The sequence below is a fragment of the Antennarius striatus genome, chromosome 12 (genome assembly GCF_040054535.1).
Source record: "Antennarius striatus isolate MH-2024 chromosome 12, ASM4005453v1, whole genome shotgun sequence".
NCBI lineage: Eukaryota > Metazoa > Chordata > Actinopteri > Lophiiformes > Antennariidae > Antennarius > Antennarius striatus.
The window spans coordinates 16,402,202-16,416,129 of record NC_090787.1 but is presented as its reverse complement, the minus strand read 5'-3'; the positions used below and the strand labels follow the sequence as shown (position 1 = coordinate 16,416,129).

The following is a 13,928-nucleotide window of genomic DNA, read 5'->3' as shown; positions in this document are numbered from 1 at the left end:
CTCCCGTGCGAAACACTACAACTATCCTCCTGAGCGCTGTGACCATTATGACAACAATGATCACTGCAGGACTGAATGAGACTGAATTAGTTTGAGCTACACAACAAACAAGCATTATGGAGTTAAATAAACTGCAATAACACTACTCCGGCATTGCTTTCATTATCCACACAGAGCCCTTTGTGGAGTGACTCACATGACTGTAGGCAGAATATATTAGAGCTAGAATCGATCCAGACTCAACGATCTGCATAACGTCCCTCATCACCTCCATTCATAGAGGAGGCATCGGGTTCTGACGGCTGTTAGTCACATGATGTGAGACGGCAAGAAGTCTGTCGTGTTTATTTACCGATGCACTTATCAAATTACACACACACACACGCACTCACGCGCACGCACGCGCACACGTACACACTTTAGGTCAATTGAATATCTGTTTGTTCTTCCATCCTCCACTCAATATAATATTTCTATTACATTAATATTCATTAATCCTGTTTCTCGTGCTGAGCAAAAAGTAGCTGCAGTAAAAACTTTCACAGTGAGGTGTGTGTGGTTTGTGTTACACCAAAAACATTACAAACATCCACTCGTTTGACAAAAACGACTGAGCAGCTGCATGTGTGACATATGAAGTGGCCTTTAATGTGGCCTATACTACATTACAGGCTACATTATCCTGCTGTAAGCCAAGTTAATTTCCATAAATGCTTCCCAATCAGGCTGTAGCACCCGGCGTTCACACCCTGGAGCTCACACTTGTTTCCATGTACAACAAGAAAGCCTCCACTCCTCCAAGACATGATGATTGTGGCGTCCACCATATGTTTTGACACATGTGTGTGTGTGTGCACTTGCGTGAACATGGGCGATACCATTGAAACTGCTGTGCCGAGGTGTCGGTTGACGGTCTTTCTGTGGGCTGACATCAGGGCATCGATGTCCTCGTCCACATCCTCATCAGAAAACTCCTGCGGATGACAGAATTCAGATTTAATCAGGAGGAAGATGCTCCCCCCCCCCTGCCCCCCTGTACAGCAGCTCTGTGTGGGTGGATGCAGCCAACTCCCGTAAATTTAATCCGACAAGTCGGGTCAGAGTGTAGTTTTTCACACAGTTGGTTTACAGTAAACTTGTGAGCATGAATATATGAGTGGGTTAAAGTAAATTATGCATGTCTTAGTAAAAACTAAAGTAAGCACAGAGACAAAGCAGTCCGATGTGAACATAAGATCCACCACCTGTTCTCGGCCTACACCCGTTTAGAACGCTCATCACGCTCCGTGAAGCAGGATTAACGTTCCACCCCACGTTTGACACGTCACAATGACTTCTACAGTTCTATTATGGACAAAGTAGGCGTGCAGATTTAATGATCTGAAGACTTTGGTGCAAAAAAAAAAAAAAATCCAATGTGATCGGATGAGGACAAGGATGAAGGTGAAACAGAGAGGGACTGGCGCCGCTTACCGCTTCGTTGAACCCGGGGACTGAACGGCTTCTGAGGCTGAAGGCGTCGTCACTGGCTTCAGATCCAGGAGCTGACAGGTCCATCTCGGAACGACTGTGATCTGCTAAAGGGGTGAGGTGGGGGTTTGATGGGGGTGTAGGGGAGAAAAAGTCGTCTCAGAGAGGCTCGTGATGAAACGACTGGAGGTAAGCAGTGCAATCCAACTAATGATCACGCTGTCTATTTATTGGAGGGATTTGCCGCAGCCTGATTCTTTTGTTTTCGTCGCCATTCATTCTTTCAGATTGCCTGCTTGGTACTTCAGGGTTCTTTTCAAACTATTGAAAAACTGAGACTATTTCTGGAAATGAAAAGCGTGACAGGTAGAGTTTACGAGCTGTTATCTCTAATGAATCTCAGATTAGCTCTGTGAGTCAGTGTAAAACGTCTGTGGCCGACTGACGTCTGATGTTTTCAGCTGACAGGGATGTGATGCATTCAGGAACTGGAGCCATGACATGGTGAGTAAAGACTGAAAACCAAAGAAGAACCAGTGCTGGACGTCCACAAGTAAATGATCCATGTGTAAAAATACAAAAAAAAAAAAGTCATTAATGTTCCTCCCACTATGAGGAGAAAAACTGTCAGTTTGTCAACTCAGCTGGAGAGATTAAATTAAAGAAATCATCTAAGAAGATTAGATTAAACTGGCAGCTCAAATCATCACCGACGTGATTTTTTCCCCCTCATTAATCCTAAATAAGACACACACACACACACACACACACACACACTTGAGCATAAACTATTATTGTCATCTAAAACCAAGTTTCATGTCAGCCAGACCAAAACAATTCTAAAATAAATAGAATTAAAATTAAATTAAAATAGAATTAATTTGCGCCGATGAGTGCACCCATTTATCAAATCAAGAACAAACGTTATTTTCCATAAATTAAAAAAAAAAGAAATCGGATCACTTGTCAATATTTATTTGATGTTGTGTCGTATATAATAAATGCATTCCACTATTATTATTTCGTGGCGGTATCGGTTTGTGTCTGGCTTCTGTCCGTGTAACACACTCTGACCGATCTGGAGACACGACTGACAAGCCGACAGCATCAATCAGATCAAATCAAATCAAACACAACACCTAGCAGCTGTTTCTAAAGGACGTAACGCTTTGACGCCGTAGAGGAGATTATTCTTTAGACTAAGGGGAATTTGTCTGATGAAGACGAGCAGCAGACAGTGAAGGAAGTTAACGGTGTAATTTGAGTCTCCTTCAGCTCCCAGCTGAAAGACAGTGAGATAACGCCATCTTTTATGAGGCACATCAATCCGAATTAACTGCCTATCATCACCTTTTAGGTGACGTTATAGACTTTAAAACATCTGGAACCTGCGATAAAAATGTTTGTGCATCACCTGTAAAGCAGCGATACAACAGCGGGAGTTGTTAAAGCGATGGGAGTTGTGGGTCTGGTACCTGATGAACCCGAGGCTTTGGACACACAAATGGTTGGAGTTCCAGAATGCATTCTGGGATCCTTTTTCTCACTGTCAGTGGAGTGCAAACTGGCAACGCTCTCTGCTCCGTCAGGCTGTCAGCAAACAAAAGCGTTAAAAGTGCAGATGAACCTTTGGGTGTCGCTATCTGGACTTATTATCGTGTATAAGTTGCTGACCCTGACCCTCCGGTTGTTGCTGTGAGTGGAGGACGATTCCGGACTATGGAAACCCAGGTTGTAGAGGTCCACAGGCATCCCAGAATTCTCAAAGGCACTGCCCCTGAAAACCAGGAAGAAACCAGTCAAAAGGTGGTTAACACCCAAGTCTTCATCACTAAACGTGCACCTCATGTGTCTCTGACTTTACAGGACGTATAAATGACCTTCTGTTTATTTCTAGTATCACTTTTAAGCCTCCTCATCGTTCTGTATGAAGGCTCCTGTGTTCCTCAGTTCCTGATTAGAGCCAGATGTGATTCCAGTCTTCACAAATAAAGCCAGACAATGAAGTGGCACAACATAAAGGATTTAAAAAGCAGCTGGGAAGAGTTAGCGGCTAAGTCACAGAAGATGAGAATCAACTGAGAACATCTCCAAAGCGGAGAGAAAGCCCGAGGTCTGAAGGCTCTTTAGCTGCTGAGCTGAGACCAGAGATCGGTCATAACAAGAGAGGGTGAGATTTTATTCTTTAAGCATTTTTCTAAAGTGGGCATAAGAGATTTATTTTGGATCTATTGCATAACCTGGGTGGAAAATGGTTATTAATGTTAAAATAATTACTGTAAGTAAGTACGACGACATTTTACTGTGATTTTTTTTAATAAATAAAAATGAATAAAAAGACATTTTAAGTAGCACATTTACCAAATGGTTAGAACTGGTTTCATTATAATGAGCGCACATGGTGAGTTTTCATCCTGTGTGAGTTCATGTGGTGAACTGGTCATACTGGTGTGTGTACTGGTGTGGACACACACCTGTTTGTCAATGGGGTCGGAGCAGAGCGAGCGCTTCTCACACTCTGAGCATCTCCGTCTGAAACGGATCTGGTGCTGAGGACGTCAGCGTCATTCATGTTGAATCGGTTGCCTTTTTTACCCAAGTTCATCCTTCTAAACACACACACACACACACACACACACAACACACACACACATATATACCCTTTATGAAGCACATTAATCTGAAGAAATATATATATCTTAGATATTTTGCACCTACAGGTGCTCCTTACCCTTTTCTCCTGGTGCCATCCGTAACAGAGAGGTTTGCACTCCTGCTGGATCTTGGGGTGTCGGGTGTCACTAACTCCAGGGTGGCCGACATGTTTTCTGTAGGTTCTGTTTCCTTCTCTTCTGAAACTTGTAATCAAAAACATTAATACATTAATAAGATAGCCACACCTTATTAACTTGAATAGTCCGGTTTGCTTGTGCCGGTGAAACTCACTGAGGGGACTACTCAGGATTGTGTGTTTGATCACGTCGGTGTACGGCCCGCCCTGTTCGAAGCGCTTGGACCGCTCCTCCAGGAACCACTCTCCTGTTGCCACCTTCAGCTCCCTGCAAACACAACATCCAACGTTTACCGGAGTCAGGACGCTGCCAGTGTCAACCAGGTCACATCCAAACAGTCAAACCATCACCCACTTAATCCACAAGAATGACAGATCGCTGAATAAGCAACAGAAAATGGATGGATTGATTAACCCCTTCAAAAAAATAACTCATTGATTTTTTTTTTTTGAATGTCACTATCCTTAATTTGAACTTTTAAAATGTTTTTGAATATTCTTTCAACAAGCTTTAGATATATTGTTATATTCATTCATTCATTCATTTGTTTATGTGTTCATTTATCTAGTTATCTATTTATTGATGTTTGTTTCGGATTGAAAAAAAAAACCCCTCACAATAGTCTCGCAAATACTGGACATTTACTTTGTCTTGCATAATAATATTGTAGCTATTCCAGCCCTTTGATTTTGCTAAAATCAAGTACAAAAGTATGTTTTGATTAGCATTACACACAAAAAACAAAATAAGGCCTTTCCTGTATAAAAAGCAGATTTAATAAACAGTCATTTCTTGTCTAAAACTATCATAATTTATCCAAAAAGTGAATAATTTCTGTGCTTTTACAAGTCCTAGAGCAGTTCTGTTTTAGTTTTCATTCTAACTCTACTGCTCATTACAGGCAAAACAAATTCTCAAGGCCTTTGTGAATGAAGACGTTTCACTAATGTAAAAGGTCCTTTGAGGGAACTCATTTCACTGAGTTATACCACTTTTCAGTGCAGTCCAGATACCCTGATGAAAAGTGACTTGTGTAACCTTTTTTTCCCCCTACTTTGCCTGCATCTACAGATTTTCTGGTAAGTAAAGTTTGGCTCTGGGTTACATGTGTGGGTGGAGAGAGCAAAAACATTTGCATAGTCTGAGCAAGAGTTGAAAAAGAAAAGTTCTCTTTTCTGACTGCAGTTGAATTTTCACGCCAGCGGCGGTGGAGAAGTTGGTATCTCTACTATCCATATTCTTATTGTGTGAAAGTTCAGGGTGCAGCATGTCTGCAGAAAGAAAAACCATCACATCCTGACAGATTGACACCCTGGTATCAAAATAACAATAAAAAAGCATCTACATACAGAGAATAAACTTTATGAGGGTCAGCCAAGATAGACTAGACCTGTTGATATTCACTGACGTCGACGCTGAAAAGACCAAATCCAAGAAGAAAAGATGGACTTGAGGAGCGTTGGATCACAAGAAAGTCAGCTGTCACATATGTCAGCTGTGAAGGTTAAACACGCTGGAACTGACTGATCCACAATCAGTCACTCCACGCCTGTTGGACCTGAGCATCAGGGTGTCGGCGTCGGGTTGGAGGTGTTACCGGATGATTCCCGCCTGCTGTAAACCCGCTGATGCTTCAGACGAGTTGAGACATGTGTGGTGTCATCATCTCACATCTCACTCATCATCATCATCATCATCGTCATCGTCATTTTCTCATGCAACAGGCGTGTCTCTTATGTCCACTTACGAGATTTTGGCACAAACGTTGCATTTCCAGTTGAATGAGTTGGGGGCCTTGACTCGGCAGCCGTTGCAGACCCTCAGCTGACACTCGCTGCAAAGATCCCCGCGGTCAAAGATCAGGCCCAGAAGCTTCATGCAGCGGGAGCACTGACGATCCCCCACCTCCTGAGGCCGATGGGAACCCCTGCGTTTAATCTCCAGCAGCTCGTTCTTCAGCCTCCTGTTTAACAGAATGAGAAGAACATGAAGATATGTTCCCTAAACGTAAGGAGAACATTACTCCTTACCGTATTCTCTTCTCCTCTCGTTTCCTCAGCTTCTCGTCTTTCTGCAGCACCTTCAGGATGAGGTCTCTTTCATGTTCCAGGAGAAAGGAGAGATTCAGATCCTCATCGACCTGCTCCATTGTTCCTTCGGTCTGCAACTGGCCCAAAAACTCAGTCCAGAAAGGAAGTCAGAGGGAATTACATGATGTTGTTACTTTCTCCTCTGCTAATGATCTTCAGCACTGACATAGTCTGAACTCCGGTCCACTGCTCCTCTAATCTTCTGTTGTTTGAGGAGACAAAGTCTTTCTAAAGAAACCTAAAGAAGGTCAAACATAAGAGAGTGTCAGGAAAATATAATAGTCATGTGCAAAAATATCAAATAAATTAGTTTGCAATTATAGTCATGGTTGATACGCTTGTCTTCTGACCAGTGTAAAGGTCAGACATTTGACAGCTGCACAGAAACTGGACAACTTCTAATTAAACACCAAACCTGATGTTCAGAGAAAAAACATCCATATGTTTCAGATTCTATTAGCAAACCTCCACCTGAACTAGAAAATCTGTTACGGTTCAGGTTCGATCGGAAAGAAACCTAAAAATATAAAGTAAAAATCCTGGCTCTGGCAATGTTTTCCTCTCTATTTTTTAAAAACTTGTTAAGAAGTTTAGGATTAATGTGAATCAATGTGGAGAGAGAAACAACGTGAAGCTGAGGCTCCAGGGTTCCGTTCAGAACACGGTACCACATTCTGCCAGGGCCCCCCCCCCTGATGTTATTAGAGGAAGCAAAACAAAATAATGGAGTCGACCTTGTGTCCCGATCTACTCCAAAACGATGAAATGTAATCTGTGCTACATCCCCAACCCTCTGACTCCATCAGGAGCTGCAGCCACTTAGATTAGGATTAAAGATCCACAGGTGACACCGAGGAGAAGGGAAATGTCGCCCAAAGCAGTGCTGTGGAAATCCTGAGTGAATCTAATTCCCTCTGAGGTCACTGATGCGATTTTATATATCACCACGCACACACATATACACACACACACACACACACACACACACATGCATCGAGGTTCTCAATCTTGTTACAGTATCCAATAAAAGTAAACTAGAGCAAATAATCCCATTCGCTATTGCAAGATTGCAAGAAATCTCTTCCCACAATGTCAATAAAATGAAAGCTGAGGTTTCAGAAAGAACCAGAAACAGATCGAAGGGACAGAACTCTGAGCTTAAGTGAGTGCAAATGACGACAGGAAATGCGTAAGCCCACACCAGCCTCCTTCAGCCCTTTTTCATCACTGTCTCCTCCATCCTCATCCTCTCCTAACTCTCCTCTCCAACTCACTTTACATGAATTAGCACTAATGAACCCGTAGACATCATCTCTGATTCATTCACAACCAAAGGCGAATGACATCAGCCATTATTTCAGGCTGAAGCGCAGCTGCTCTGCAGCCCGTGAAGGACCATCACGACAACCATATCTTTTCATTTCATTAACAAATGTCCGAGTCCCGATTGGAGACGTGTTGAGCTGAGGGTTCTCTCCCAACACGACTGATGAGCTGAAGCCGCGGCTAACAGCGCCTGGGTAATGCATCGAGACACCGTGGTGCTGTGAGCTTAAGGCCAATTTAGCACGCTTAACTGCTTTTATTGACACTCATAGCATGTTGATAATTAGCAGACACAATGTACCGCTGAGGCTGATGGGAAGGCAGGTAATTGGTCAGAAATATGATCAGATACTAGGGCGCAATCAACTGTTTCCTCAGAGGCGTGTACGTACTCTCTGTGCTGTAGATTGTTCATATGGCCATAATAGACCTACAGTGAACTCTGTCAGGGTGAATTTAAACAGAGTGAGGTCACTAACGTTATATAAATGCAACAGGTGATAAGTTTTGTAGGTGCCGAGAGTGTTGGATTCATTATCATTCTAATTATAAATGGATGGAGCTTAAAGCACATACATACAGTATTTTCTGCACTAAAAGCCTTTAATTTTCTCAAAAACCAACAGTGCGCCTTATATATGAGAACAGTTTAAAATAGGCCATTCACTGAAGGTGTGTCTTATAATCAGACACACTTTATAATTAGATAAGCCTTATAATCCAGTGCACTTTATGTATGGGAAAGTTTTAAAATACAAGCAAACCTTGGTTTTCAAACGCTTTAGACATCGAACAAATAGGAATTCCACCAAAAAATTCGGATTTTTTTTGTCTTAGAAACAAAATTTGGAAGTCGAATGCCAACTCGAACAAACACAAAGGTAAAAATTCTTATCTTTATTGTTTTTATGTTTTAACTGTAATGTGCTTTTTATTTTAGTTTACTGTAGTCAATAATTTTTCACTTAATTTGCATTCCATTGCCTGTGGTACAAGTTATGGTACCGTAAACTTCTGTCCAAAAGACGACGGTAACTCGTACCTTAGGCTAACCTGATTACTTCGATGTTTCTTTCTTTCTTTTTTTAATTTGTTCAGTGAAAATTTTAGTATCAGGAAATCATCTACGGTGCTGGGTACAATAGATAGAATCAGAGAAAGTGGCAGCTTTTAAATTTTATCTCTGGGGAGGCAAAACTCGCAATTTATGTGACCAGGAAGAGGAGAATTGAAAACAGTACTGTTCAAGAAGCAGCTACTGTTTTTTGCTGTAACATCAGATGTCGCTTAAAACTAGAATTTGGTTTCTATAAAATGACAAAAGACCTGAATAACTTTAGGAACATCTGGTGTTACAAAAATGTCCTATGCACTTTAGTTGATGATCACCTCAGTTTTGCAAACTTCCTGTGATAATGCACTAATTTTTAAATTGTATTTCCTTTTGTTTATTGGTGTTTAGTGTTTTTGAAGTTTCATCTAATGAAAAATTGTTAAATGTTCTAAATGTTCTGAATGTGATTGAAGCTTTTTTTTGCAAAAAATCTTCTTCTGAAGCACTTTAGTGCTTTCATCTAATGTAAAATGTTTGAATGTGATTAAAGTGTTTTTGCAAAAATCAAAAAATCGTTCTTTCTTTCTCGTGTTTGCTTCTTTCTTTCACATTTCTTTGAAATGTTTCATTACCATACAATTTGATATATAAATGACATTATGAAATAACAAATTACGTTGAAAAAAGGCCGTTTTCTAGCATCTTGGAACGGATTAAGACCATTTACGTTATTTGTAATGGATTTGGAATTAGAACAAATTGCTATTTGAAAAGCCTTCCAGAACGAATTGTGGTCGGAAGCCGAGGTTTGCTTGTAGGCCATTCATTGAAGGTGCCCCTGATAGTCCAGTGCGCCTTATAGTGCAGAAAATACTGGAATCATTCTGCTGGGATAATGTGTTTGTGTGTGTGTGTGTGTGTGTGTGTGTGTGTGTGTGTGTGTGTGTGTGTGTGTGTGTGTGTGTGTGTGTGTCTGCCCATGTTTACAATGTATGAGCTAGTTTTTGGTAAATAAGTGTCTCGAAAAGGAGATCCTGGTCTCTATGAGCCGCCCTGGTTAAATAGAGAATGGCATTAATGTAAGGGTGTCCACTGGAGCCAATATGACTGCAAGGCTCAAGCGGTTTTAATTATACAGTAAATACCAAAATGAGGTATAATAGCTGACCTGGAGGTGATAATCATACATCCACCTCTTCATCAACACCTGCCTCAAAATGTAATGGTTTAAAACCTGACAGGAGTTTAAAAAGAAATTACTGCAAAATAAAGAATAGAACACTTTCAGTCAGCTTTGTTTGTACTGTTTTGAGATTTCTTAAAGCACTACCCTTCATCGTATCCGTCCACTTTCAACTCATTATGGAACAACAGAAACCAGATTATGAAGTAAAGACGAGGCAATTTCTCTGAGGGGCGGCAGCACAAACTAAAACAAATCAATTCAATCCCTGGAATGAATCTACTATAAAACTAATATTAGACTGTGTGACTTCTGGCTAGTTTTAATAAACATGACAACTGATTGTTGGTAAGCAAGTTAATATTTAAGAAGGTGAGGTAGTCAAGCAACAGCGCCACATGATACTCCTGAAGCAGTGAGCACACGTGACGATACGACAGCTTATAAAAGGGGACGTAATATTTGTCTGAAGCGTTGATATGGTGGACACGCCATGACAGCCTTTCAGCATTTGAATGGCGGCGTTGTTGAAGGCGTGGTGTGTTAATGCGGCCCTCCCTGAGTACACACAGCACACATTCCCTCTATCGCTCTGTCTGTCCTGAGTCAACGCCGGTGGAGACAGTCATGCTTCCAGGTAGAGGAAAAAAAACGCACCCTCCCCACCCCCGCAGCAGGACGTCAGACCTTCATCACTCCATGTTCCTCAAAGGCATCATTTATCAATGAGTGCGCGATTGGCAGGAAAGAGATCTGCTTGGTATTACTGTATGTTGTTGAAGCATTTTACACACAGTCACTGGTGTTTTCTTTAGGCATCAAAATCAATCCGCTAATTAAACACCCCGGCTGTTCTGATCACAGCTGGGCTCCAGGTCGGCGAAGCAGCAAAAAGTAGATTAAACGTGGCAAAACAAACACACACGACACCTGAGGAATGGCATCCGCCTTTCAGGACTTCCTTCAGAATCGTTTTACCTGTGCTGTTCAGCGCTGGAGGGTTTGTCTAAACTCACATGTAAATAGCTTGATAAGGAAACACTACAAGATGAGTCACTTAGTTTCATTGTGTTCTGACTTCACAGAGGCCCCCGAGGCCGTTTTACAGACCTTCTAACGTTTGGCTCGGAACGAGACGCCGTGAAAGTAGCAGCACTTTCAGGAAAAATGGATCTCAGTGATGCTCTGTTAGTTATTTCTGTTAATAAACTGGATTTAGATGTTACTGTTAATAAAGCCTCTCAACATATCCTGCTTGTCATACTGTCACACTGAAGATTTTATTACAGCGAAGATGTCATTTATTGTAAATACATCAACACTCAAGTGTATGGCTTAAAAATTAAATATCGCTTAATTGATATTAAAATATCAGTCACAAAACATGGATCATTATCCCAAATTCCTGATTCCAGAATTGATTAATAAGGATATGTGACAGATTCAAGAATCAAGAATCACTTTAATTGTAATTGTTAAATCCGACAACAAAACTGGGCGCTGTCCTTCAGTGCAGATACAGATAAAAAGAACGGATACGAAACAGAAAAGAAAATAATAACTAAAAAATAGCTAAGAACACAAAATGGAACGGCGGGGCAAGATGACAACCATCACACATTCACGAACACCCATTGACAGTATGAAATGATACACAGTATTGATAATGTATATTAAATTGCACAAAGACACTTAGTAGTGTCGATTAAAACTTAAAATGAAACAATTCAAATGGAATTAAAACAACAACCTCTCCTCAGGTTAATGGGTATTATTGAACTAATGCATTCATGCAGCTGGTCGGTCATAAAATCGGTCGGTCATGCAGTGTCAAGTTAATCGGGTCAACGGTTACCAGAAAATCAAACGGGCAGACACACACACACACACACACACACACACACACGTCAGTTTGAGTTACATCACAGGATCTTGATTTGCGGTGTGTTTAACCTCACTGATTTTCTTTCAGCGTCTTCCAGTCAGTGTTTAAAATCCATAGTGGATCCTGGTCTTCAGTTTTTCTCCTTGTCTTGATAAACCTGTCATAAATGTACGTGAATGACTCTGTCTGTGGTGTTTTCCGCATTATAACAGCATCAGTGTTATGTCTCTTCTCCAACGCGTCTCTCACCTCTAAAACTTAATGTCTCAAATCTGGATTATGACCCAAATCTTCTTTGTTCAAATTGACTTGAGCAAAAAAGTGGAACATCAGAAACGGTCAAGACAAAAGATTTCTTTTAAGGGTCATTTTTATGTTGTTCATAAAAATAAAATAGCATTTCACATAAAAACACCAGGTAGGAGGTAAAAGTCTTTTCAGTGCAGCACTCAGATGTATAATAACAGATAGTGTGATCATATCTGGACTCTTTCATTGTGATTACACCATTAATATTTGTTGGCAAAATCTGGACATTCTTCATTCTGTCAGCACATTTCATCATAATCCACTGACAACAACAGGTAAGCAACATCTCAAAAACTAATGAACCAGCTGAGTCAGGACGATCAGCTGTAAGAGTTACGAACCCTCACCTCACGACACATTTAGAATGTAATGGATAGATTTCTTCATCAGCAGTTTCTCCATATATTTAAATGTTCAGTTTTTCAATATGCACTAAAATTATTACTATTTTTCTTCACTAACAGCTGTGAGTGGCAGGAAAACATCCAAAAGGACAGCTCGTCTCTCTCCGAACGGCAGAGCAGAAATCTAATTGAGTGCAACACATCTCTGAAAACGTCGGGGGTAAAAACACTCTGAGAGGGTAAAGTGGGATGAGAGAGGTTGAGAGATATTATACTGTATGTGGGTCACACCCCAGCCTCTTTCAAATTCATCAGCTCTGGCTTTCTCCTTTCATGACGGAGCAGCACAGATCTTTTTTTTCCCTTACAGATAGAGAGTAAATCAGTCTCTTCTTGCCTTTGCGTGAGGAGATTCCTCATATCCCAAGCGGCTCATGTTTGTCCAGATGATTTCCCCAGACACTACATTTTCCAGCACAATATTGCATAACACATAGATGGGGGAACTACGATGTGTGAAGCAGTGTGGATAGGCCATTAAAATTTTACAAAAAAAAAAAAGAAAAAGCTGCTGGTTCCATGTAACAGACAGCTGCATGAGAGTTAAGCTTATCTGTCATACACACTCTTCTTTGGTTGTTACTGTAAATCCTCCAAATGCTAACAGTAACAGGATGATGGACATTTTCCTCCTGAATCATTAATGAGGCGCAGAAGCTAAAGTAATTAGGACTGACAGGAAGTGTTTCCAGTGACCGTCTCCAGTGAGCTACTGTACTTTATTATTCATCTACGAAGGTCAATAACAACACACTTCTCAACTTCTTACACACTATGGTACACACTAGAGAAGATGTACTTAATAAATATTTTATCTGTGCTTTGGTATTTTCTGCGATAACAAGTAGGTTTTGTCTGTTTGTCTGCCTCGTGGGAAAAGTCGCAACTACCAGTTTTATAACGAAGATATCAAATCAACACTCGAGTTACATGTGCAGTTAGGAAACGTCCTTAAACATTCAAACATCATGAATGTATGATTTAAGGACATAAACAGATAAGTTTGATGTGATGTTGTATATTTCAGTGACGTTCTATATTTCCATGACCATCAGTGAATAAATTCAAAAGCAAACCAGCCAAACCAACAATGAACTGATGACGAACAGCCAACTAGTGTTTGTCCCATTTTTATTAATGCTTCCATTAAAAAAATAAACACAAATGCTCACATGATCACAAAATGTGTGTCAGTGCATAACTAAAAATTGTTTATTAATTATTATTCTAAGTGACTTGTTTTACAAATTTTACCATTAAAGCTGCAAACAACATTAAAATAAGCTGTTGTCCTGTCGACAGTCAACACAGCGTCGCAGCCTGTGTCCACTATGTGGCGCTAGACAGCTCCTACTAACGAATATAATGAATACTGACACGTCGGATGTCTTCAGGCTGGGATTTTAATGGGATGT

At 40.7% G+C, this 13,928-nt stretch overlaps 1 protein-coding gene across 4 annotated transcripts in view; it reads right to left on the bottom strand.

Annotated features, from left to right (window-relative positions):
- Positions 1-13,928, bottom strand: part of sytl5 (synaptotagmin-like 5) — a 39,595-nt gene that overhangs the window by 9,667 nt on the left and 16,000 nt on the right. For 2 of the 4 annotated variants that reach the window (XM_068329079.1, XM_068329082.1), the window contains exons 2-10: positions 6,293-6,590; positions 6,010-6,225; positions 4,417-4,529; positions 4,202-4,328; positions 3,945-4,079; positions 3,145-3,247; positions 2,946-3,060; positions 1,474-1,577; positions 879-974 (exon numbers count right to left, since the gene is read on the bottom strand). In XM_068329079.1, coding sequence (XP_068185180.1) covers positions 879-974; positions 1,474-1,577; positions 2,946-3,060; positions 3,145-3,247; positions 3,945-4,079; positions 4,202-4,328; positions 4,417-4,529; positions 6,010-6,225; positions 6,293-6,411 — 1,128 coding nt within the window. In that variant the 5' untranslated portion in view covers positions 6,412-6,590. The remainder of the gene's footprint in view (positions 1-878; positions 975-1,473; positions 1,578-2,945; positions 3,061-3,144; positions 3,248-3,944; positions 4,080-4,201; positions 4,329-4,416; positions 4,530-6,009; positions 6,226-6,292; positions 6,591-13,928) is intronic. The other 2 variants (XM_068329080.1, XM_068329081.1) reach the window with 2 other exon arrangements.